General features: G+C 43.9%; 1 protein-coding gene across 3 annotated transcripts in view; it reads right to left on the bottom strand.

Moving 5' to 3' along the window:
- The window catches only part of slc6a8.L (solute carrier family 6 member 8 L homeolog), a 38,992-nt gene extending 19,614 nt beyond the window's left edge, over nt 1–19,378 (bottom strand). Inside the window, exons 1-3 of one of the 3 annotated variants that reach the window (XM_041573212.1) lie at nt 18,932–19,378; nt 4,394–4,525; nt 3,457–3,718 (exon numbers count right to left, since the gene is read on the bottom strand). In XM_041573212.1, the coding sequence (XP_041429146.1) occupies nt 3,457–3,718; nt 4,394–4,525; nt 18,932–19,190 (653 nt within the window). In that variant the 5' untranslated portion in view covers nt 19,191–19,378. Of the gene's footprint in view, nt 1–3,456; nt 3,719–4,393; nt 4,526–10,056; nt 11,108–18,931 lie in introns of those variants that run through there. The other 2 variants (XM_041573210.1, XM_041573211.1) reach the window with 2 other exon arrangements.
- Nucleotides 19,379–27,284: the final 7,906 nt, after the last annotated feature.

Genomic DNA, 27,284 nt, shown 5'->3' with positions numbered 1-27,284 from the left:
AACACGAACATGGAACTACATTGATTGGACAGAATAAGGGACCCTATGCTTTATCCAGGAATTTGGGTGGCCTTTTGACACATTCCCTCGAGACTTTCGTTTCACCCCAATCTTTAAGGGTAAGGCCACGCTGGGCGTTTTGGGGAGATTTGGACGCCTGGCGACTAATCGCCTCGTCTTTGCGGCGACCAATCTCCCCAAACGTCTTCCCTCACTCTGTGCCGGCTAAAATGAAAAAACGCCGGCGCTAATCACACGCGGCGATTCGTTTTCCGAAGTCACCCAAGAATTAAAAAATGCTGGCGCTAATCACACGAGGTGGTCCGTTTTCTTAAGTCGCCCAAAGTTGGAAACTTCGGGCGACTTCGGAAAACGAATCGCCGCGTGTGATTAGCGCCGGAGTTTTTTTCATTTTAGCCGGCGCAGAGTAAGGGAAGGCGTTTGGGGAGATTGGTCGCCGCAAAGATGAGGCCAGGCATTAGTCGCCAGGCAACCAAATCTCCCCAAAATGCCCAGTGTGGCCTTACCCTAAGGGTAGGGAAGTCTTAAAAAAGGCCAAGGGCAAAGCTCAGTTTAAAGGACCAAATACCCTGTATAAAAGTTTGAGACAGGTTTTAACCCGTGGATGCATGTGCATAACCTACAACCAATCCCAGTCTCTGTCCAACTGTTTATGATTGACTCTCATACCACGGGAGGTAATGAGGTATCAGTAGGCTGGGAGGGTTGCAGGTTGCACATTCAGGTCTTGCTCTTTCCTTATCAGTCTGCTGGGATTGCTTACAGTAGAAATGCAGTTCTCCATTTGTGCTCAGTAGGGGGAACCTGCAGTTACACCCTCTAGTCTGCGTGTCACAGTCACAGGAGACTGCAAAATCCAGTGCAGAAAGGGGTCAAGTGACACTTGTAGGGTCAATGGGAATGAATATCATCATAGAGATTCTTCCTGCTGCCTAGAGCAGCCCCCCACCCCTCCTTTTACCCTCCGTGTGGATTCCAGATGCTCATCCAGAAGAAGTGTTATTCCGATTACCATATCCACCTGTGCAGACACCTCCATTATTTCCTACTGGAGGAGCTGAGTGCAGACAGTTAATGCCAATAAAAGGCAAGGCTGTTATTCAATATAAAGTATCTATAATATTATTTCTCTGCTGCAAGAATGTACCAGTTTGGTATTTGTTTAAATTTAGCCAAGCATGATTCTGGGCAATAGAGCCTGTTTCCCTTACTTTTCCCTATGCAAGTTTCCAGTTAGGAGTAAGATATGTGTGGCCTCATTAATGCCAAACTGTTTCACTAGATTCCCAATAATCACTGCAAATTCTGACGTGCTTGAGAACGTAAGCTATTATTGAACTATACTTCTCAGCACCCATTTAATCTTCTCAGATCTCATAGGCTAGGTGTCTCTCACCCTAATGGCTACAGAACGAAAACATTTACTTAAAGTTGGAAAGTTGAGGGCCATTTAGACAGAAAATCCTGCGATTATGGGGGACTATTTGTCCTGACAGACTGATGAGAAAGGTTATAGTATGGCTTTACCAAAAAGGCAGCCACCTTATACAGCCTAGCTAGCTTTAGGATTGTTCCAATACCGGTTAGAGAGACACCTGTATGAAAAAGATATGCATAAAATAAATACACCTGTATAACTGATCATTTGTTTTCATGCAGGGGCCTCTAACTTGGGGTGCATGGGAGCAAACCCCTAGGGGCCAATGGGTGTGGCTGACTAGTTACGCCACTGATGCTAATCCCACCAGCTCATTCTTGTAACCCTTATTTGTTAACATATTGCTTGTTTAAATATTATTGCAAAGTGCTGTGTAACTCACTATATTAATAAACCCAGGACAGAGGAATCCAATATGATGCACAGTTTGTAATTTAAGATGCTCTTCCCGGAGCCGAACTACAACTTTGGTTGACGGGTAGTGAGATCAAAGCTCCATGGAGGGTGACAGTTCCCAGAAATCTCATTGTAATGTGGTTATGTCAACCTGCAAATCAATATCGCTTTAAAGTAAATCACCGAAAGGAGTTTTGAAAGCAACTTGCCATTCTATTTTATGCCGTTCTTGGAAACTTGCATAAATAAAAGTAATTCATGTCCATACATCAGGAAGCTCTCTCTCGCAACTTCTTCTATGAAGGCCCCAGCGTCTCTGTGAATCACATGTAAATGCCAGTACAAGCCATTTCCCTGCAATTCATGCAGGCAACAATATGCGGCCAGTTTAACTCTGACCTCCCATTTGTAATTAAAGGACAATTCAACCCTAAACTTAAAAAAACCCTACCCTACATAGACCCCCCTCCTTCCTTCCCCCAGTCTAAGTGTTACCTATGCAAATGCCCCTAACGTTTTACTTCCCCCGCGGTGCAGATTCAGGCATTGGAGTTCACGGAGGCCATCTCCTTCTCTTCGGAAATCTTCAGAATGAGACCGGTGTGGTGGCGCATTTGCAATTGAAGCAAATTTCTGTTTTGCGACAACTGGGCATGGGACGAAACTCACGAAAATTGCCAAAGCGCCTGTTTCATTCCAAAGATTACCGAAGCGTCTGAAGATGGCGCCCGTGAACTCTGCTGCCTTAATCTGCACCGAGGGGTAAGTAAAACGTTAGGGGCATTTGCCTGGGGTAACACTTAGGCTGGGGGGGAGGGGGGTCTATGTAAGGTAGGGGGGTAGGGTTTTTTAAGTTTAGGGTTGAATTCTCCTTTAAAGGCCCAGCAACAGTAACCCCTAGCAACCAATAAGATGTCTGCTTTTAAACAGGTGACCAGTAAATTCTACCTGCTGATTGGTTGCTATGGGTTACTGCTCCTAGGCAAATTTAGTGCCTTTTATTACATAATCCCTTAAAACCATTAAGGCTGGTGCTCTGCCCATTGTGGTGTTTTCAGAGAACCAGTGATAAAAACGAAATACTGCTTGCTAATTGGTGGGGGATAAAATTCTAGCATACACATAGAATTTACCCTCCCCTTCCAGAACCTGAAGGATGTGGTAGTGCAGGTGCAGGTCCTTCAGGCTACGGATGGCACATTGTCCTAGGTCTCCTGATGTCAGGCAGATCTCAGCAACTAATTCAGCTTCTCATGACTAAATTGAGTGTGCCAGTTAAACCATGAATTGAATTAAAATGATTGGTATCTGATTGGGTCTAATCACATATCAGTGGGGCTGAGGATCTGATAGAACCATGAATGTGGTCAGTGGCAGACAGCACTCCTTGGCCTTCCAGCATGATCACTGCTAATGACCTGTTTATTGACCAAGCAGGCCAAGGTCATTACATGTAATTATAGCTTTACATAGCTGACTCTAATTACCTACCTACACAATGCTTCATGCAAACTTACTTTAACTTTAAGTTACCCTGTTCTTGCATTAACAACAAGCAGGAGCTGACAGTGTTATGAAAACTAAATACATCGAGAACTTACTCCCAGAATTCAGTGACGGGCGAGACCTTGTCGGCCAGTTCGTTGCAGGTCAAGTTGCCAAAGGTGGAATTGGCCGTGCCGTTGGTACAGTCTTCTTGCCTGAAGATTTCCACACAATCCAGCGAATTCCAGGTGTTGTTGCAGTGCGACCAGGGCAGGACGGCGGAGAAGGACTTTACAAGGTAATAGACGCCCCATGTCAGAATCAGGATGTAATAGGTGTTGCAGAAGAACACGATCACCACTGAGGCAAAGCCAATGCCTACAATCCAGAAACAACAAGTTGAGAACCAGTTCAGAATGACAACCTTGGAATGTTATGATGCTTAGTTATTATCATGACCTCATAGAAAGAACATTTATAATTGTTGTGCTGTTCCTATCACTGGGCCAGAACATGCCTAACCATTGAATGTAGTAATGTTGAAAATGATGTGCCTCCTACCCTTTTTTGAGGTCTCTAGCACTCAGCATATCAATATACCTTTGTTAAATCTAGAACAGCATTCTAGACAAAGAGTCTCTGAAAACTCATCCAGCTATTTGCATTACTACCCCTTTAATACTTAACTTAGTCATCAGTAGGATCAGCAGTTCAGCACCACTGACCAAGGTGAACTAGGCATTTTTTTTGCACTTAGAGCCCTCCTTATTTCAGGAACATCAAAGTAATGAGAAAAAAAGCTATTAAGGACATTCAATTAGCCAGAGAGCGCTGGAGGCTTGAATAGCACAACCTTGTTAGACATGGGTTGGAATCGAAATTCCTGCTTGACTTGGCAATGTATGCTGAGATCAGGTGAATTGGTTTAGGGTCAAGCGGCAGCATGTTGATGGGCACAATTAGACTCTAAAGCTCCTATCTACCAATGAGTAAATATGCATGCAAACTAGACCTGGTGAAACTTCAAATCTGCAGCCAAAGTGATGATCTGACCTTGGAAGAGCGGGGCTATGTTCCACACGGCAATGCTGCCTGCTTTCATGAACTGTCCCAGAGCGATCTCCAGGAAGAAAATGGGGATACCTCCCAAAATAGCGATCACTAGGTAGGGAATGAGGAAGACACCTGAAAGAAAAAAATAAGTAATGTTATAGGTGTCATCTCCAGTACAAAACCCAACTCACGACCAGACTTATATACAAGGTACATAATTTGTAGGCCCTCATGTGCAGAAGTAGTGTAAGAGCCTCCCTGAAGTGGCACCTTTCTACTAGTCTACAATGGCTGAAAGGCTACTACTACAGACAGACCTCTCCAGGACCTAGCCAGGAGGCGCTTACAAAGGCAACAATGCAATTTCAGCTATTTCAGACATGCAGAGACTCCTGTTTGACATTGACACCATAGTATGAATAACAAACAGGTACTGAGTTGGTTCTGAGCAGTTCTATGTCCCCAGCCCTGCTTTGTACAAGGAGCATGTCAAAGAACCCCTACTAGAAAAGCTGTAAATGGGTTAATAGAGTGCTTATACCGTATGTAGATATTGGGCATTTTCAATACCTTTTATAATATTTGAAGGTATGGAGACTATGGCTTGGATAGGCCAAGCAAGCATTCTGCCAATGCAATGCCATATTGCTGCTGTTTTATAAGCACTGTGGATAAGATGTCTTCATAGGAGTGAAGGGACAAAGTGCAGCAGGGAACTATGATACTTATTGACCCAGGTAGCCATTTTTGCCCAGGCAAAGTTGGATTCACAGTGGAATGAAAAGTCACACTGGAGACTTTTGCCCATCTGCCCCAGGCAAGACAACAGCTGCATGGATCTGTTTAAGAAGCCAAAGCCCAAGCCCAAGTTAAATTAAGTCTGGCATTTAGATCTAGAAAGGAATAAGACAAAAGTTAAATAGTTAGCATTTGAGGGTAAGGGCACATGCTAAGATTTGGGGACGAATCGCCTCTTCTTGAATGACTAACCCCCAAGAAAAGCTAGAATCTAAATCGCCAGCAGGATGGCACTCGGATCGCTTCGTTTTCCAAAGTCACCCCGAAGTTGCCTCAAGTGGAGACCTTGGATGTCTTGGGAAAACGAAGTGCTCAGAGTGCCACCCCGCCGAATCTAGCACCGGGTGACTAAATCTCCCCAAAAGCGTGTGCCCTTACCCTAAAGGTGTGGATGATTCCTTGTGGGAGCCAAATGGCACAGTTCTCTTACATATCTTTAACCAAACACCAATTCATTTACATGTGATAGCAAAGTGTTAATGGAATAAGCCAGGTGGTGAAAGGCAGGTATTATGTGCAGGGCTCCCTTGCTCCTAGTGTTGTGCATAACTCACAGTAACTGTCATTATGCCTTAGCTCTTCTACAGGCAAAGCCACTGCTATTTGTAGCATGTAAAATTGCTCCCTTTTAGCCCCTTGCGCCAAGAGAGGGCATTTGTTCAGAGGCTAAGACTAACCCCAAAAGTATATTAATAGTAATAATATGCATGTTGAGAGTAGGGTTGCCACCTTTTCTGGAATAAAATACAGACCTTCCTATATTTTTATGTTTTTTCCCTATAAATAACATTGACATCAAGCAACATTTTTACTGGCCAGGCCGGTAAAATAGTTGATAGTGTAGCTCCTTTAAATAATGGTACCAGTGTGGTTGTAACAGATACAGAAAAGGCAAGTGTGCTAAATCAGTTCTTTTCTTCAGTGTATACAATAGAGGAGTCAGAGCTCAGCTCAATCCAGTCAGTGGTTGACTCAGTTTATAAAGCTTTACTAAAAATGAATGTGAACAAGGTGCCAATACACTCTCTGGTTCTAAGACAGATTAGTTCAGTTTTAGACCAGCCTCTATTTCTGATTTTCTTAAACTCACTTGGATTTTATATTTAAAAAGGAATTACGGTCTCACCCTGGCAATTATAGGCCAGTAAGTTTGACATCTGTGGCGGGAAAATTATTTGAAGGCTTGTTAAGGGATCACTGTACAGAGCACTGGTAAGGCCCCATCTGGACAGGTACAGTTTTGGTCTCCATCACTCAAACAGGACATTATTGTATTAAAGAGGGTACAGAGAAGGGCAACTAAGCTGGTAAAAAGGTATGGAAAATCTTAGCTATGAGGAAAGACTGGCCAAATTGGGGATGTTCACACTGGAGAAGAGGCGCTTAACAGGTGATATGATAATTATGTATAAATATATAAGGGGATCATATAATAATCTGTCTAATGCTTTATTTACCAGTAGGTCTTTCCAGATCACCCATTGCTATTAGAAGAAAAACCCTCGGAAAGGGTTTTTTTTACAGTGAGAGCTGTGAAGATGTGGAATTGTCTCCCTGAATCAGTGGTACAGGCTGATACATTAGATAGCTTTAAGAAGGGGTTGGATGGTGTTTAGCAAGTGAGGGAATACAGGGTTATGGAAGATAGCTCATAGTACCAGTTGGAGTCAAGAAGGAATATTCCCCCCCCCCCGAGGCAAATTGGAAGCTTCAAATTGTTTTTTTGCCTTCCTCTGGACCAACTAGCAGTTAGGCAGGTTATATATAGACTTAAAAGGTTTAACTTGATGGACGTGTGTCTTTTTTCAACCTAACTTACTGTGTTACTTGAAAGTACAAATGGCCAATAAGCTAGCACCCTATACTTGGGCTTTTGTGGGCAGACAGTAAAAAAGCAGCCATCAACAGCCAGACATGAAGCTGAAAACATTGAGTAGCTCTGGATTATGCTAGGCTAGAGTTCACCCATTTCCCTGGAAGGTTGTGCAACAGGCAATAGAGATAAACCTCACCTTTTTCTCAATCACCAACAGTCTGGAGGGCAAAGTGCAATGAAGGTCAGGTACACAGAAGGACTCTCTGTTAAAGTTCTGGCCCTGTTGCCTACTAAATCTGTAATATGGAACCAGTTGGAGCTGAAAGGAAGTTTTACTTGTTTATTCATGCCCACGTGAATGTGCAGCTATTCAGCTGTTACAGCCTCTTGCAGAGACACAAAGAAAAATAACATTTGTCATTTGCTTTATTGCTTCCCCTTTCCTGCATTTCTACTGAGTAGAGTAGAGTATTGCTGGTAGCCATTGTAGGGCAGTGTCCCTCAAGGTGACTTTACTGGTTATAAAAACCTTTATCTCTCTTTTTATCACAATGCATGTCATAGTTGTTTGATCTGACTGGTTAATGATTAAACATGCCTCCTAGCTGTGTGTGGCTGGATACGTGATTCTCACCTATAGATCCATGGATTCTACGCTCTCGTAGTAACGGAGAACAATGCGCTTCTGTTGGGTTGCAGTAATGCATTTTGTCTCGTCACAGTGTCTCAGGGCTAGGGTTGTCACCCGGCCAGTATTTTACCGGCCTGGCCGGTAAAAGTGATGGTTGATCCCAGTGTTATTAATAGGGGAAAAAGGTAAATATATAGTATTTTTTTTTCCAGAAAAGGTGGCAACCCTACTCAGGGCCTGTATTTAAATGTCAAGGACACAATAAATATGACACTATAATATATAATATTTAAGTACCCTGTCCATGTTATGGAATGTCTGATAGGAAACACTGCAGGGGTCAGTTAGGAACTCAAGTGCAAAGTATAAACACTCCAGGCAACTCAAGTAGTGCACCTTTAAACACTCCAGGCAACTCAAGTAGTGCACCTTTAAACACTCCAGGCAACTCAAGTAGTGCACCATTAATGACTCCAGGTAACACAAGTAGTGCACCATTAATGACTCCAGGTAACACAAGTAGTGCACGTATAAACACTGTCAATGTGCCAGTTCATCTGGTTTTGATAAACTTTGTGCAAGATGCATGGATGCAAGGGAGACCGCGGGTTCCCATAGCATTTTAAGTCTGCATGCAACTGCCGTGAGTCATGTACCGTGACGTGGAAAAACTAGAGCTGACACCTGAGCATGCTTTGCCTAGGCAGACGGTATTTTGCCCCTGAAGCCACGTGCAAGTCGTGTTGCACACTATTACACTGGAACTTTGGTAAAAACATAGTATTGTGGGTAAAAAAATTTTGCTTTTGGGTGCATTGTGGCATTTAAGCATGAGTTCAAGAATTTCTGGCCTAGTAAATTCCAGAATTCCTCTGCAGCAAATTCTCCTGCCCCAGGATTGGGATTAGCAAAGAGTTAACGGTTCCTTTCTGGAATCCCATTTGGAAAATGAAGGATAACTGATACAGATCCTACGTACCTAACAAGGCGGGGTAATGAGTAAGTGCTGAGTATTCCCAGCAGACACACACAAACTCATACACAAGAAAGTCCAGTAACAGAGCACTGGACATTAAGCTTACGCTGTATTTTTGTTATGGTTCATATTTTTGGCACAGCTGCTCAGATGTTCACCCCCTGCACTCCAGCCAGTTCTTGCCTGACACTGATACTGAGTCCGGGAGCAAAGTGCAGCTTCCAAGAAAGTGGAGCTAGCCCTTCATTTTGCTACAGCATCTTAACCCCCACACTCCCAGGGTCACCTCCACTTCCAAGCTAACAGGGCACCTCCTAAACCTGCGAGAGAGAGAACTGCCATATGGTGCTGATATCATACTAATTCTATTCATCCATATTCCAAATCCTAATTCTAGCACATATACAAAATGCTTTGCTGATTGCTAGTAAAGTGTTTAAGGAATTGAGTGAATAAAAATGAATCAAAGCGGATGAAGTGTGTGTTAGAGCTCTGCTAAGCAGTGCTAAGCTCTAACACCGTGTTAGCTCCTGAAATAAATAAGCTGTGATGAGTTTAACACAATGTAAGGGGGAAGAAATACTAATGCTGTCAAACTCTTAGGGAGGAAATCCAGGGGCGATTTCAGCGCGATCCGACACGCTGCGCAAAAACGCAGGCGTCAAGTTGGATGCAACAGAAATAAGGCAAGAGATGGAAATGTCGGATGAAGTTGAAGCGTTCATCCCTCACGACACGACAGTCGTGTCTTGTCGGACGAACTCTGAGACACCATCCGACGTTCCTGTTGCTAACTTATTTCCGCCGCATCTGACTTGACGCCTGCGTCTTTGCGTAGCGAAATCACCCGTGGAGTTCCTCCCTTATCTGTGTGGGAATGCAGTGCAAATGACGACCAACTGTTATTAGAAAATGAATATCAAAAAAGGAGATGGTCTTTGTTGGCCATCACCCTGTAGTATGCCTACACATGAGAGTCATTGTAGTAGGACTACAACTCCCAGCCTACTCTCTGAACAGTGGCTAGTCTGAACACTAGTGCTAAACAAGTGATCATTAAAGCTGGCCATGTGCTGAAAGGCAGATCAGCAGAGAAGCTGACCTCTACAAGAGCTGGCTGGGTCAACAATCTGATCTACACCTCATCCGTGGCCAAGTGCTTCTACCCTTCTCTGTCTATGTCTGAATGAGGCTCAATCAGATATGAGACAGGGAAGGAGCCCATATTGTGGATTCTATGATCTATCACTTGCATGGCACTTGAAAGCAGATGCAAATGGTTCATAGAGAAGCAATTTATCATTTATAGAGGTCAGCCTGAGCACACTACCCCCTGTAGCTAACTCCAGGCTGAACCTGCTTGCCTACGTGCAAATGCACAGCGAGCAAACATATGAGGAAGTGGAGTTTTCCCAGGAAGGGCAGCCCATGCATGAAATTACCTCTCCATCCAAGTGGCTGGTATTCTAAGTTCAACCCACCTCCTCCATTCTTGTAGCACAGGTATGGGAACCTCCACACGTTGCCGAGACCCACCGCAAAGCCCACACAGGACATCATAAAATCCATCTGGCTGGTCCATGTGTCTCGTTCTGGGATGCCTTCCCTGAAGTTTGGAGGGAAGACGATCTCTCCTTTGACTGATCCATTCCGGCACAGATCTGTCTCCTGTGCAGTCCCGTTTGGAATCAGCTGTCCATTTTTCTCATCTATGGTCACTTTATAGCTACCATTCTCCAAAGACAAGTGCCTCTTCTCCATGGTCTTTTAGTGTTAAATAACCAAACAACCCCCCCTTCCCCTCTCACTTTTTAAAAAAATAAAAGAACTTCTGCTTTGTTTACAAAAATAAAGACAAAAAATAAAAAATATTCCCTGTTTCCTTCACACCTTCAGTCCACAATGACCCTTAATTAATAAATATATAATAATACTATGGATAAAAAGGAGACAAAATTTCAGTTTGGCAAGTTCAGATCGGCGAGGAATAAAACTCCGGAAAAAAAAAAGCAAAATGTAAGCCCAAGAAAGTCAGAAACCGTCCACAAAGCACTTAAAGGTGAGCCGGAAGAATCTCATGGGTTACTGCTGGCGATGGTGGAGGTTGAGGGAATGGTGAGGGAACGCGGTGGTGCCAGTGCCCCCCAAGAAGTGGGTAAGAGCACCAAGCGTGCCTGGCTCTGATGTGCTGTGTCCTAGGTCTGTGGGTGCTGCGCTAGCTCCACAAGCTTTAAAGCAAGGACCAGGATGAAGTCACAAAGTTTCCCACCCTCTTCTCTCCCCTCCTTCAATGTTTTCTCCCCCCCTAACTGCCTCTTGCACCTATCTCTCCCTTTCCTGGCATTTGCCCTCTCCTGAGTTCTGCACCTTAAAGCCCATCTGTTTATGAGTGAGTGTAAAAGCCTCCTTCTCTCTATCTCTCCCCATTCCACGCCTCTTTTGCCTCCCCTCCCTCCTTCTCAGTCATTCAGCCAAATGAGTAAATCCCCTTTTCTCCCGTAGTGTTCTGTCACTGACACAAGGAGCAGACCTCACGTGGCTGCTATTTTGGGATATTCATGATACGAGTGGGATTCTTCCGGGAGGGGGAGGGGTAAGGCAGCTTTTGCTAAAATAGCCTGAGAAATGAGGACTGTTAGAGAGCAAGCTCTTCTGCCCAGATAAGCTCCAACCTTCCCAATCCCCGTGTACTTAGAATAATGCTCAGGAAAAACAAAAGTCGTTTTTATGCATCAGATATCCCTTATTTAGAGGCTGCAAACGTTGTCCATAAAGACAGCTGGTGCTCTGTAGGACTGCCTTAGCTTTTTAACTCTTTCTAGGCTAAACCATCTCAGGCAGCACACGGTGGATACTTAAGCACAGGCGCTAAAATTCTTTGGTGCAGATTCACTAAAGTGACTACCACTAGCCAGAAATCCCATCTGCAGCGACATCGCCAATTCACCAACAGGCGTAGAGGACAATTCGCTAGTGAATGAGACCGTCGCTAGCATTCATTCGCACTCTATCGCCAGGCGACTTTTCGCTCTGGCAAATTTTACAGAACGTTACCTCTTTCCCAGTTTCCTTTGCCACCTCAGACGAACTGCTAAAATGAAGCGACATCCTCCTCAATCTTATGTCAGTGACATCATATTCTGTATGCCGCAAATGCATTAAACGGTGGCGACTTGTCCTTTTTTTTATGCGGCATTGCCTGCAAAAGTCCTAACTATTAAATTTTTATGTGTTAACATTTTTCCCCAGACATTTGAGGGGCATGGCACATTCGTTTTAGGGTGCTCTCATGTGTAGGCCATTGTCTTTATTCAGGTTCCTTTGACATTTGTAATAAAAAGTGGTCACTTTTTGGCATTTGCACCAATAAAGACATCCATACCACTTTAATGTACCTGCCCTATCCAAATTTACTTAAGCGTAAGAGGACTAACCAAGTTTCGCTAGGCAGAAACGATTGCCAGCGTTCAGCGCCAAGGACGCAACTTTGCATTTTAGAGAATTAGAGTAGTGGTAACTCATTTTCGCCTTGCGAAGTGTGACGAATGGTTCGCTGGCGACAATTCGCCCTTTAGTAAATTTGCCCCTTTGTGTTCTAAATTGCTGATTTCTTAAAAGAAAACCAAAGACCTGGCTATGCAAAACGATGCATTGCTATTATAACCTTCTCGCATGCAATTGAGCAAAGCAGAGAATAAGAGTTACTTATTAACAATGCACCTTTGTGAAAGAGGAGCAGATCCAGGGAGGGCCGACCCAGCAAGTAAATGTCCCTTAGGCAGGACTCCTTCTCCTCTGGGTTTAAGATTCTAAAAAAAGGAACATTTTCATTCCACTCCTGTGGATATGAATTCTATGCTCCAGACCTGGTGCAATAACTATACCTAGGCCTGGAATCTGCAGACTTCTCATTTATGGTGAAATTTGTGTGTGTGTCGGGGTGGGGAGAGGGGGTAACGAGGAAGTATAATAAAGGACTGCAATGATCTGGGTGATTTCCATTTTCCTTGCAGAAGTCGGGTTTGATCATCACTGTTTTTCCTTCCAGTCACTGGGCAAATATCTCGTCATCGTTAAGCTTAGCTCATGGGACAGAAATCTCGCATGCCTATGTGCCGGTCTGCATGTGTTTGTCTGTGTGTGTGTGCACACTCGTGCCTGCTTTTTATGTCTGTACATCCCCCTGCTGCACTCACTTTCACCAGTTCCTTGTGCTCATTGGTGAGTCACGAAACAATAAAGCAAATAGGATTCCTGTGAATGCCAGGCAGCTTCATTGTGACATCGCTGCTAGAGCTCAGTGGCAATAAATTAAACATGAACACCCAAAACTACCGACCAAGGACAGAATTCCTGAGCAGCAGTAAAATAATTGGCTGTTGAGCGAGCCATGGGGGAGGCAGACTGGCACTCACATAATTGATCCTTTTATGCAAAAGAGAGAGAGAAAGAGCAGAGAAGCTGCATCATCCTCATCATCATCATCAGGGAAAGAAGCAAAGTCACTGCTCTGCCACCTGCAAGGGGGGCCTGACATCAGCAGGCAAGTGGAGCGTTCATACAGAACGAGGAATCTGATAGGCCACTGGGATCCAACATGACTCCGCGTCTGTTCTACCCAACCCATCCGTGCCAGGCTGTTGGACAACTCCCCAATGCAGAGAAACTGCGAACAAGGAACACAATGTTTAAGATGCTTCTAGGGATATAAATAAACTTATTTTAAGAACTCTTACGATGCCAGCGCTTACAGCTAAGGAACCCGCTCCTTTCTCAGTATGGTGGCACATTCCCAGGACGGAAGCCATCAGGGGGTTCTACAGAAAGCATGGGCCTCTTTCAATAATGAGAGAATCAGTGCCAATCAATACAAACCGGTGATCCCCTGTACTATATAACATATAAACCCTAGTTGACTTTGGCCTTAAATTATAAATTCCTTTTGGGAATATATACATCAAGGACGAACAATGGCTTTAGTTGTTGAACTACAATGCTCCCATGGAGATTATAATTCCAGGGTGCCATCGCATCAGTGCATGTAATTCACCAATCGCATTGCTGCACGTTTCTGGGAGTACGTCAGGGCATATTCATTTCTGATTCCTTACTAGTACTTGGCATTTGTGAATAAGCCCTTGTATCTCCTAAATGGCAAATAAGGCAGTAACTAAGCTACCATGTGCCCAACCGCACTTAGCAGTGCAAATAAAATTAAAGGGGAACTCCGGCTTCCAAACCAAAATGTGATAAAGAGGCCCACATAACACAGAAACCCTTAATATATCCATCACAGTTACCTGTTTCTTCAAAAAGTATGAATAAATGCCATTTTCTATGCTGAAATCCAGCTGTTTAACAGTTCTTCTCTGTCTGCATCATTTGAAATCCTGGCTGGGAAGGAGGGACTAAACACCGATGTTACAAATTGTAACAAATTGTAACAATTGTGCATCTTATAGACAGCATTCAGGAACTACATAACCCACAATGCATTGCACTGTGATGTTTCTTTCCTTATTGAAATCATGTGCAGGGAATTGTGGGGTTTGGAGGATGCAGGCTGAGGACAGATGGCTGTTGATACAAAGTAACAGTAGTCAGCCAGCTCAGCAAAGTAGTCAGCCAGCTCAGCAGGAGGGTAGGGGGCTAGGCTTAGGGAACTGTTCCAAAACATTAAAAATCATCAAAAGTCTGCATATTATTTAACTGATGTATATTGCAAAGTTGCTTGAAATTATGTTTACTTTTCAAAAAGCTTAAGCTATGTTTGTGTGCATCTTACAGACAGCATGGAGGAACTACATAAGCCACAATGCATTGCACTGTGATGTTCCTTTCCTTATTGAAATCATGTGCAGGGAATTGTGGGGTTTGGAGGATGCAGGCTGAGGACAGATGGCTGTTGATACAAAGTAACAGTAGTCAGCCAGCTCAGCAAAGTAGTCAGACAGATCAGCAGGAGAGTAGGGGGCTAGGCTTAGGGAACTGTTCCAAACCATACCAAAAATCATCAAAAGTCTGCATATTTTTTAACTGATGTATATTGCAAAGTTGCTTGAAATTATGTTTACTTTTCAAAAAGCTTAAGCTTTGTTTGTGTGGAGTTCCCCATAAATATATATGAAGAAAGATAGATGGGCCCCTGATCACACTGGGCCCTATGGTATAGCCTGGGGGAGGTTGGACATTAATCTGTCCTTGGGGCCAGGTGCACCCCAATTCACACACCCTGCTCTATACACCAAAACTATGATGGTAAGGGATCTTCAAAATAGCGTCAAAAACCCTTTGCCAAATGGAAAAACAAGGTATTGAACCCCTTATATACATGCTATCAGGCCTTTAAGGCACATTTTCTCAACCAATTATGAATCCTGAGTATTAAACATATGCCCTTCATAGTAAAACAAGAATACATTGTCATCTATGAGACATTACACCAAATATGATTGCCTGGCAACACTAAGCAAGCATTCTACTACTCTACAATACGACCACTGGAGATACACAGTATGGCAGGTCCCACTCATGCATTGGAGAAAAACATATATGGAGAGAAATATAATATGCAGCGCATAACAACCTAGGCCAGTACATTCTGTTTGCAAAATAGACGTCTTAGATTATAATATAGTGAGGCCAGTAATATTTGCAGTTTCCCTATGTGCAGTCTAATAACTGACTCTTCTTTCCAGCCTCTGCTGGATTTCTGTATCTCAATCGATGCACTGCTGTTTTAGAGTTGTAGTCTGCCCCCTGCTGTTCAGTCACCGGAGAGAGCTACACAGTCGGAACTCGCAGCAACAGTTACTATCGCCATAAAAATGTACAAATTTGCAGTAAAAATATAACAAAAGCAACAAAACGTGCACAATTTTTATACCTAGGCCCCTTAGTCTACAGTGCTATTCTGCAGTGTGGTATACGATACAGACAGCCATGCTTATTTTTAAAAGGGAAATATATACCCTACATCGGAGTAATATTTCACTACTCGCCTTCCCTTGTTTAGCAACAGAGGCCATACCATAGTAAGGTGAGGTGTTAAACTCTATTTATTGCCCTAAAGAATGTTGGATATTACACAAAAGCATAGACAGGTCTGGCCATATTGCACAATTAGGGTTGCCACCTTTTATGGAAAAAAATACCGGCCTTCCTATATATTTATGTTTTTTCGCTATAAATAACATTGGGATCAACCATCATTTTTACTGGCCAGGCCAGTAAAATGTCAGGTGGCAACCCTATGCCCAATATAATAGAAAATCAGATTTTCTAAACATAAGTTATTGGGTTAACCAATAATTCTTGTAGATAGATTTAATCTCTCGCAAGTTTTAGGGACTTTACGGGACAGTCAGTAAACAGAATGTAGGGTTTAGGTCAGGGATATTTAATGTATGAGTCAGGACCCAAAAATGGCTCTCCGGGGGTTGGCACCCATGACTCATTTTACTAAGGCAAGCTTTCTTTCTGTGATAGTAAATAGTAATTAAAGCATTTTGTTGGGCAACAACAGGGGTCATAAAAGGCTATTACACAGAGCGGTGACAGGCAGCCAAAAATGCCAAGTAAGCACATGGGTCCAATAGGGCACTTGGGGTGCTTAATCCATTTGTTATTCCACAAAGGACGACAAAGGAAGGGCTATACCCCCACCCAAAAACATTGATACTTTGTTGATACTGGTGGAATAACAAATGGGGTAAACTCATAAACTGCATACTAATGCGTGTGTGGAGCTCCGTGTAAATTGCGCATCACTACCAGGACCAAGTCGGGTCCAGAGCTCGGTTAATCAACGGGTGTGGAGGATCAACTGCTTCCAGTAGGGTACTTACATTCAGTAGTAGTAAGAGTGGTAACAAGTGGACAGGGGTGTTTTGAGCACCTCCTACAGAGGGGTCAAATACCCACTATAATATATATATTTTGTGCTTGTTAAAGGCAGTGTTAAACTTGATAAACCCCTATCCATAGCAGCAAAGGCAATATGGCAGTACCCTGCATAAAATCCTACCTCCTCCATGTCTATAGCACAGGTAAGGGAACCTCCATACATTTCCCAAGCCGACACAACATCCCACTAAGGACATCATAAAGTCCAAAGGCTTTTCCCATGTTTGCCTTGCATCCGGAAGTGATCTGCTACTGGGCAGCATCTTGACATCCATTTCCAAGTTGGTTATGCACTCTTCCCTGCCAGACACATTCCCTCGATGCAGGTCCTCCACTCTTTGGCTTACTGTTTCCACCGTTGTTTTCCTTGTCCTCATGATTCCTTTTCTTAAATACACAAGTAAATGGCTAGTCCTTGTTTCTGAGAGTCCAAATGAACCTTGGGCAGGCTCAGTCATATCAAGAACTACTACTGGTACAAATACTCCAGCTACCCAGCTACTGTGATACGACTGCCAACTGTCAAGTTCAATATAGGCAAGGAGCCTGCAATCCACCCACCAGGGGAATGCAAGTGTGGCCTTACAGGTACAGTACTGAAAGTCATGCCAAGCACAAGATGTACTGTTGGTAACTATATATCTTGGGTATACTAGGAGAGGATGGTCTCAGGAAGAATTCAGCTGTCCGTATAAGATGTAAGGGCTGCTGGGGCGATGAGCTACTAGATAAATTGATATAATTTGAAGCCCCCAGTCATTGCACCCCTGATCAAGTTCATTTACAGTATCCCACATTGAGATAAGTATTGGAGCTTAGAAACGCTCTTGGGGGGTAACATGACATTATTCTCATATATTTTTTCTGTATAGCCTGAACATTAAAATAAAGATGGCTAATAGTATAAGGGCAAGGGCTGAGATCTCTAAATGAGCAGGTTTAAAGTACACATATGCATTGCACTCATAAATATACAAAGTAAACATATGAAGGGCAAGGTCAAAAAGCAGAAAATCGGGGCAGACCAGCATGTCTTTTATACACTTGCACCCTGCCCTTTTATGCCATAGCACAGACATCTGTATGTACCCCTGAGTACAGTGCTGCCTACATGGCCACCATCAGTAATCATACTACCACACTGACAGGGCCTATCCCCAGGGGTGCCCAGTTATGGTCTGGGACTCTGGTAAAATGTGGCCCCAATTAATAAAAAAATGCATGCATGGTCACAGCCCTGATATACCCAATTAGACAATTTCCAATTATGCCAACCATTATCCACCCAACCCTGTCGACTCCACAAAAAACACCTTTCCCTTTCGCTACTTGTGCTTTTCCAATTTGGGGTACCCTCTGCCATGGGGCCCCTGAATGCAGTAAAGTCATCTAGTCGGAGGACAGCTGACATGTATACTGATTATTCATTATAAATAATCAGGTCAGCCTAGCTGCTGGACTTTTTTGCTGGGCCCCCTTAGCTCATAGCAAAGTTACAGATAAGCACTCATCCCAAATCTCCCCCTAAACTGGCCTTCAGACTGGGCCCCCTTAGCTCATAACAAGGTTACAGATATATAGAAACATTGGGGTACCAGTCACTCTATAGTTCCAGGGGTACCCAGGGTACAAATAAACACTCACCCCAAATCTCCCCCTAACTGGCCTTCAGGCTGGGCCCCCTTAGCTTATAACAAGGTTACAGATATATAGAAACATTGGGGTAACAGTCACCCTGCTATAGTTCCAGGGGTACCCAGGGCACAAATAAGCACTCACCCCAAATCTCCCCCTAACTGACCTTCAGACTGGGCCCCCTTAGCTCATAACAAGGTTACAGATCTATAGAAACATTGGGGTAACAGTCACCCTGCTATAGTTCCAGGGGTACCCATCGCACAAATAAGCACTCACCCCAAATCTCCCCCTAACTGGCCTTCAGGCTGGGCCCCCTTAGCTCATAACAAGGTTACAGATATATAGAAACATTGGGGTAACAGTCATCCTGTTATAGTTCCAGGGGTACCCAGGGTACAAATAAGCACTCACCCCAAATCTCCCCCTAACTGACCTTCAGACTGGGTCCCCTTAGCTCATAACAAGGTTACAGATATATAGAAACATTGGGGTAACAGTCACCTTGTTATAGTTCCAGGGGTACCCAGGGCACAAATAAACACTCACCCCAAATCTCCCCCTAACTGGCCTTCAGGCTGGGCCCCCTTAGCTCATAACAAGGTTACAGATATATAGAAACATTGCCGCAGGCTTCCAATTTAAGATGGAAGGGAAACAAGTGTAAGTTGACACAAACTTAGAGGAATACAGCAATGTAAGATGTCCGGGTGCCTAGAGTAATAACACTTAGGATAAATGCATATGTTGTCTGATATAATCTGGGAATAAACTTACCTCCACCATTTTTATAGCACAGATAAGGGAATCGCCACACATTTCCCAAGCCGACAGCGAATCCAACGCAGGACATGATGAAATCCAAAGGCATTGCCCATGTTTCCCTCTCTGGAGGAAGCACTGTTTTACTGGGTGGCTCTTTCACCCCTAATTCCAAACTGGTGCTGCAATTGCCCTTCATGCTGTTGGTGCCATTTTTGCCCTCCATCGTCACCTTGTAGCTTAATGTTTCCACCGCTGGAGCCTTTCTCCCCATGATGGCAAAGCTGGATAAGGTTGATATTCCGATCTAGAAGCTTTTCTAGAAGAACAGGATCGGTACTAGAACTCCAGCTACTCAAACAAACAGGCTGTGAAATAAATGCCAGTTGCAACCCAGCCACCAAGGCAACTAGATTGTGGCCTAACAGGTTGTACTAGAAGTCATGCCAAGTACAAGATTTGCTAAAAAAAAAAAAAAAATATATATATATATATATATATATATATATATATCGATATCCTGGGAAAAGAGGATTCCAAGAAGTAATACTGAATTCTGTCCATTCTTCTTGCCTTTTAACATTTAAAGGGATTTTGGGGGTGGGGGGTGTTAAGCCGTAACTCCTCCCATTAATCACTCCTGCCATCTCATAAATACATTAATCTCATCTGAAGCCCCCAACCATTGTATATGTCTGATTAAGGTCATTAACAAAATCAGAGATGTCATTAATTGATCTTAAAAACTTTTCAGGGGCAGAATGGCACATCAGTTGATAGCGGATGTGGATTGGCACACGGGGCTCTTTTGGGTACTTTAAGGTTAATGCCAGACGGGGGCTGAAATCACCCTGTTGAAATACGCAGGTCAAAAACAGCCCCTATGAGCTATGGGTGGCCCAGCCTTAAGGTCAGTTGGGGTGAGATTTGGGGTGAGTGCTTATTTGTGCCCTGGGTACCCCTGGAACTATAGCAGGGTGACTGTTACCCCAATGTTTCTATATATCTGTAACTTTGTTGTGAGCTAAGGGGGCCCAGCCTGGAGGCCAGTTAGGAGGAGATTTGGGGTAAGTCCTTATTTGTGCCCTGGGTACCCCTGGAACTATAGCAAGGTGACTGTTACCCCAATGTTTCTATATATCTGTAACCTTGTTATGAGCTAAGGGGCCCAGTCCGAAGGTCAGTTAGGGGGAGATTTGGGGTGAGTGCTTATTTGTGCCCTGGGTATCCCTGGAACTATAGCAGGGTGACTGTCACCCCAATGTTTCTATATATCTGTAACCTTGTTATGAGCTAAGGGGGTCCAGACTGAAGGTCAGTTAGGAGGAGATTTGGGGTGAATGTTTATTTGTGCCCTGGGTACCCCTGGAACTATAGCAGGGTGACTGTTACCCCAATGTTTCTACATATCTGTAACCTTGTTATGAGCTAATGGGGCCCAGCCTGAAGGCCAGTTAGTGGGAGATTTGGGGTGAGTGCTTATTTGTGCCCTGGGTACCCCTGGAACTATAACAGGGTGACTGTTACCCCAATGTTTCTATATATCTGTAACCTTGTTATGAGCTAAGGGGGTCCAGACTGAAGGCCAGTTAGGGGGAGATTTGGGTGAGTCCTTATTTGTGCCCTGGGTACCCCTGGAACTATAGCAGGGTGACTGTTACCCCAATGTTTCTATTTATCTGTAAACTTGTTATGAGCTAAGGGGGCCAAGCCTGAAGGCCAGTTAGGAGGAGATTTGGGGTGAGTCCTTATTTGTGCCCTGGGTACCCCTGGAACTATAGCAAGGTGACTGTTACCCCAATGTTTCTATATATCTGTAACCTTGTTATGAGCTAAGGGGCCCAGTCCGAAGGTCAGTTAGGGGGAGATTTAGGGTGAATGTTTATTTGTGCCCTGGGTACCCCTGGAACTATAGCAGGGTGACTGTTACCCCAATGTTTCTATATATCTGTAACCTTGTTATGAGCTAATGGGGCCCAGCCTGAAGGCCAGTTAGTGGGAGATTTGGGGTGAGTGCTTATTTGTGCCCTGGGTACCCCTGGAACTATAACAGGGTGACTGTTACCCCAATGTTTCTATATATCTGTAACCTTGTTATGAGCTAAGGGGGTCCAGACTGAAGGTCAGTTAGGGGGAGATTTGGGGTGAGTCCTTATTTGTGCCCTGGGTACCCCTGGAACTATAGCAGGGTGACTGTTACCCCAATGTTTCTATTTATCTGTAAACTTGTTATGAGCTAAGGGGGCCAAGCCTGAAGGCCAGTTAGGAGGAGATTTGGGGGTGAGTGTTTATTTGTTACAGTCAACGGGAACCTAACAAAACAGTAAAAAACAAACAGAGGCTCAATCCATTGACGTCTGAAAACATCTGTTGTAAGCATTCATAAATGAAAGCGACGCTATACTGAAACAAGATGCCGGTCAGGGAAAGAGCATCCTGTATCTGTACAGTGAAAGGTATTTAAAGGAGTAAGTGTTATTTGTCAGCAACCACGAAGGCAATATTTATCAGTCAAGTGACGAGTGCCAGAAAAAAACATAATGCAGCTTTAAATATTTACAATTCTGATCTAGGATGGTTGAATGTTTTAGTTTAGGGATTGGACTAACTAGTTAGTTTGCCGCTTGACTAAATACCCTGCTCATTTCTGGGGGACTTATTCCCTGTAATTTCGATGCTGTAGCAATGTGGGGACAGAAACATCATAATCATGATCGCTGCCAGGAGTGTAACTACAGAAGATGCTGTGTTTGCGGGGGGCAGGCCCGGACTGGCAATCTATGGGTTCTGGCAAATGCCATAGGGGCTGCTATAAGGTGCCATAGAAAGTCAGTATTTAGTGGGCTGGTTGGGGCTGTTTGGGCCTCTTTTTGGGCTGATTGGGCCTCTGTGTACCACCTGGCCTGTAAAAATGATGGTTGATCCCAATGTTATTAATAGGGAGAAAAGATAATTATACAGGCCGGTATTTTTTCCAGAAAAGGTAGAAACCCTATGTGTACCTGAAATGCCAGGGCCTATTTTAATTCTCAGTCCAGCCTGGGGGGGCAGTAGTGTAGGAGGCCCAGTAATTAATTAGAAAAGTTAATATATATTGGGAGAAAAGACCAACTTATCAATATTTTGGGGCCCTAAATTGAGTTTGCTGTGGGGCTCAGAAACATTTAGTTACATTACCGGTCACTGGGTCACCATAACTGAATTTCTCACCAATGCCTGAGAGATAATTAACTCTCACTGTATGGTAAAGGCATGCCAACCTATATTTTATCTTGTAGCAGACTTTAGCCAGGGTGAAAGGAGGGCATGTACAGAACACAAAACCCTGGCTGTACAGAGAAAGGTTAAGGGCAGAGACACGCGCTTAGATTAGTCGCCCCGAAAAAGAGGAGATTTGTCGATGGGCAACTAATCTCCCCGAATTTGAGCGTGTGTCTGACCTTAGACAACCCCTTTGCCCTTTATACACAGTAGTTTCCTATTACCAGTTCCGGAACACTTGCCTTCTAACCCCTTACATAGGCTGAATAAAGCTATTTGCCTATGTTCCTTCACATGAGCTATAGATTTCTATTACTGGATGCTAAATAAAGCACTGGCACATTTACAAGCCTCTGTTATAAATTATAAATACTCCCAGAGACACTTTTTCCTCTTTCTGTCCCTATCATGAGGCTCACTTCTTCTACTAAACTGTTTACAATAAACATTTGCAAGGTCCGGGATACTTATCCCAAAGCAAATACCTCCCATACAACTCTGATTCCTGTTTTTCGGGAGCTAGCACACGGGCAGATTCGGGGAGATGTAGTCGCCTGGCGACTAATCGCCTCTCCCCGAACTGCCTTCCCCACTCGCGGTGCTTCGATTTCCGAAGTCGCCCAAAGTTTCCTTGTGAGGCAACTTCGGAAATCGAAGCGCCGCGAGTGCATTGGCGCTGGCGTTTTCTCATTATAGCAGGCAGAAGCCAGGGTGAAGGCAGTTCAGGGAAATTGTAGCCCCGCAGAAGAGGCGATTAGTCGCCAGGCGACTAAATCTCCCCGAATCTGCCCGTGTGCTAGCTCCCTAAATGTAGATCCAGTCCACCGTTAACCTTAGTAGTAGTTGCAGAACTACAATCTCCTCTATATAATTAAGGGTTAAGGCATGTGGGAGCCTGGTGATCTGTTTGAACAATTGCTGGCTCCAGCTACTCTTAATTTTAACACTTCCCTCCTTCACTCACCTTTTAGGGCAGAGGCATACGCTCAGATTCGGGAAGTTTTACCACCAGCGATTCACATTATTGCCTATGGGAAAGCTTTTACAGGAGATTAGTCGTCTGCAGAAGCAAAGATTTATTGCTAGAATTTCCTGGTGTCCCATTGCCCTTATAGTATATTGGATTTAAGGGCAGAGATATACTCTCAGATTCAAGGAAATTAGTCGGCCAGCGACTAACAGTGTCGGACTGGCCCACTGGGATACCTGGAAAAGTCCCGGTGGGCCCAGGTGTCAGTGGCCCTCATGCTGCTAGACATTTGGCCTATTTCATGGCCATTCTCTATTTCTATGAGAACAAAGAGGCTAAATAGATGGAATATTAGATTATAGTATGTATAGAAAATAGACTAGGAGAATAGAGGTTGAGTGAGAAGAGGAATAATAATAGTACAAAGAGTGGGGCCCTGGGCTAAGATTAATTAGTGGGCCCCTAGTCAAAGGTTTTTGGATGGGCCCCTGGTGTCCCAGTCCGACACTGGCGACTAATCTCCCCGAACTGCCTCCCGCCGGCTAGAATGTACATACTAGCTGATGGGAGGCAGTTCAGGAAGATTAGTCACCCCGAAGAATAGGCAATTTATCACCAGTTGACTAAATCTCCCCAAATCTGAGTGTATGTCTCTGCCCTAAAAGGTGAGTGAAGGAGGTGTTAAAATTAAGGTTAGTTGGAGCCAGCAATTGTTCTAACAGAGCACCAGGCTCAGACATAAGTACAAAAGGGATTGGGGACAAAGCTGATGTTATATCGGAAGAGACACACACAGAACAATGACTGTCAGGTTGATGTGACTGAAGGGATAAGATTAAGGGACAAACGTGTTGATTGGATAAACACACAAAGGCACTGAAAATTCGCTTTGATTTCATTAGCAGAGAGGACAGAGTCACAAGCCTAACACAATGGGGCAACCAATTAATCAGATTTTATATTGTAAGCTCTACTGTGCAAGATCCTCTTTACCCCTGCATAGAACAGTCGTTTATTTATGATTTATCTGAAGGGGTTGTTCACCTTTGAGTTAACTTTTAGTAGGATGTAGAGAGTGATATTCTGAGATATCATTCGATGTACACGGAGGTACCTCCAAATATTTATTTATGCAGAGTACAAAATCAAACGTTTCAGGGGCCGCCTGCCCCCTTCGTCAGCCTGACCCTTTGAGGCTCTTTTTGGCATTAAACCTGGTTTTTATGCAACTAAAGCTTTCCTTTAAGCCAGGAATTCAAAAAGAAGCAGCTGCTTGGAGGCCACTTGGAGCAACATCCAAGGGGTCGGAGAGCAACATGTTGCTCACAAATAACTGGTTGGGGATCACTGACCTAGAGGCACCTGATACCAAACAGGTATATACTGTTAGCAGCACTCTATTTTTGTATTGCAATGCAGGCAGGGTTAGACTGGGTCGGCAAGACACTGGAAAATAATACAGTGGGCCCTGGCTCTTGTGGGCCCCGCCATCATAGACTCACTCCCTGCTTGAAGCTCTGTTGCTGCCCTGACCTCTCACCCGGGCCCTGTTCTTGCTGATTGAAGGAAAACTTAGGCACGGAGGGGCCAGGAGTAGGTTGCCATCAAGTATAATTTTTACCGGCCAGGCTGGTAAAATACCGGCCAGATGGCAAACCTAGCCAGGAGAGGGGTTTGGCTGGGTTGGGACGACTGGAGGGGGGATCCAACACTTAATGCAGGCCATCAGGATGAGGACCACATCAAAGTGCAGATGCTGTCCTCAGTCCAATGGGAAAACCAAACTATCAGACTATTTTTGGGCAGGCCCATTGGCTGTCACCATACATGGGCCAAAAAGCTGCCAACTTAGTGCAGTAAGGATATAGTTAGCCTATGTATGGCCACCATATGTCACTATCAATGTCGGACTGGAGGAATCCGAGGCTCACTGGGGCCACAGTGGCCCCAGCCGTAACCCCCTCCTTAGTCACATCCCCCTCCCCTGTGTGTAACTGTTCTCTAGTAGCGAATGCTTTCAGGGCAGGGGGGAGATCAAGGTGCGGCACGTGGTTTGTGGTTCTGGTTTGGCGGGGTCCAAGAGGGCTGGGACACACTGAGTTATTAACCAATGTCCTGTCAGCTCTGGCGACAATGTTCTTGAGCCAGCACTTTAGGTCTGACATATCCCTCTCTGTGACCCTCAGCATTGATTTATTAGTCCACAGACAGGGCAGATTTCAGTACAGAAACACGAAAGTATCATAATCTGTGCATTGCAGAACTCGTCAGCACTAGAACACCCCTTGAGTGACATGGCCCTTAGGCCTAACTACTCTGCCACCCCATCACTTTTCTCCCACACCATGGTGGCATGGATGGTTCCATTCTTGGCACAAATAAGTGAGACAAACTTGGGATACGTATAGTGCGACTGACTTATTTGTAATGAGCGATTGCAGAATTCCAGGCCAGCACAGAGTTTACTGTCCTAGGCCCAGTCTGACTGTTGCCTTCTATAAACTTTTCATTAAGCCTCGGTTCTGCCCCCTTAAAACAGTTCTGCTGAACCCACTGACACTGGTAAACCAAACAAACCCGCTGTACCTTAGCAACATGGCACTTTGGGGTCCGTTTACTAAAGTGCGGTAAATCTGACTTTAAGTTTCCGCATGTTATCGCTGAGAATATTTTTCCGCCAGAATATTCGCAGCGACTAAGTTTACTAAACAGCGATGCGCTCAGAAGTCTTTGCGATCACTTGCGGTAACTACGTTAAAGAACCAGCTTACGTTAGCGGTAATTTTAGCGAGTTGCGAATTTTCTGGTGACACATTGCGTTTTGCGAATATTTATGCTATAAATTAGTCTTGTTTTATGGCGGTTATAATGGCAATTTTCACTGTGACATTTATGGCCAGAAAAATGCATCTTCAAAACTCATAAACTTTATTGACTTTATTGACTTTTATGATTATACCATCCAACAACATTACCAGAGTAACACCAATCAAACATTTATGCATCATATAAACCCTTCTGCCAACAGAATCATAATCATACCAGTCAATCTCTTTGCTTCATAGTGCACAGTTTAATGTAGCCAATCACAATGAAACCAAAAAAGCGTAGAGGCTGACGAATCCTTGGACTGTGATGCCCGCTGCCAATAATACGGCAGAAGCCAAACATGACAAAAAACAGGGCAAAAAAAAAGTATTATGGGATATTTCCTGCCCCTTGAGAATTTTCTGGCGAAAAAATACTTTTACGTCATTACATACTTTAGGTGGCGGAAAAATTTTGCGAATATTCTTGCGTAAATTTTGTCTTTTGCACATTTCACAGCTTAGTAAACCGGGTGTTTATGTGTACGTAGCGTTATTTTCAGCAAATACGATAACTGGCGAAAACATATTTTTGCCCAAGAAAATTTATATTTACCACAGGTTAGTAAACTGGTGAAAACACATTTGGTGACAAATATGTCTATATTTTGTGCCAATATTTTTACCGCGCTTTAGTAAACAGACCCCTTTGTGTCCTGGCTTTAGTATTGACTCAATGGTCATTCCTTCGTTGATCTTGTGCCTCATAATCTCGGGCTCAGATTGTGCATCTCTGATACAATGTCTGTATGTTAGAAAACCAAGATAACATGATGGGGCAAAGCAGAACTCCTGACAGCGATGTAAATAAATCAATACCAGACGGGACAAGGGGAATTAATGATTTTAACAAGGAGACATAAATCCTCAGTCACTAATAGGGTTGCCACCTGGCCGGTATTTTATCGGCCTGGCCAGTAAAAAAATAATGGTTGATCCCAATGTTATTAATAGGAAAAAAAGATAAATATATAGGAAGGCCGGTATTTTTTTCCGGAAAAAGGTGGCAACCCTAGTCACTAAGCATGGCATCAGAGCAGCCACGACAATCCCACAAATGTAAAACCTGGGGTCCCTGTATTTAAGTAAACTGGGGTTTGGTTTCACAGTCCCCTGTGAATAAAAGAGCCCAATAATGACAATATGACACATAAGAACTCATTTACTGACTAGGAGCAGCGTACAAAAGGCAATCTTTGGACGCCATGTTTTTTTTTTCTTTCCCCAAAAACATACAGTTTTTTTTCCTCGGATTACATGCGTAACTTTG

Source organism: Xenopus laevis, chromosome 8L, assembly GCF_017654675.1.
Source record: "Xenopus laevis strain J_2021 chromosome 8L, Xenopus_laevis_v10.1, whole genome shotgun sequence".
Taxonomy (NCBI): domain Eukaryota; kingdom Metazoa; phylum Chordata; class Amphibia; order Anura; family Pipidae; genus Xenopus; species Xenopus laevis.
The sequence above is the reverse complement of the archived record's forward strand: the minus strand, read 5'-3'. Positions and strand labels throughout refer to the sequence as shown.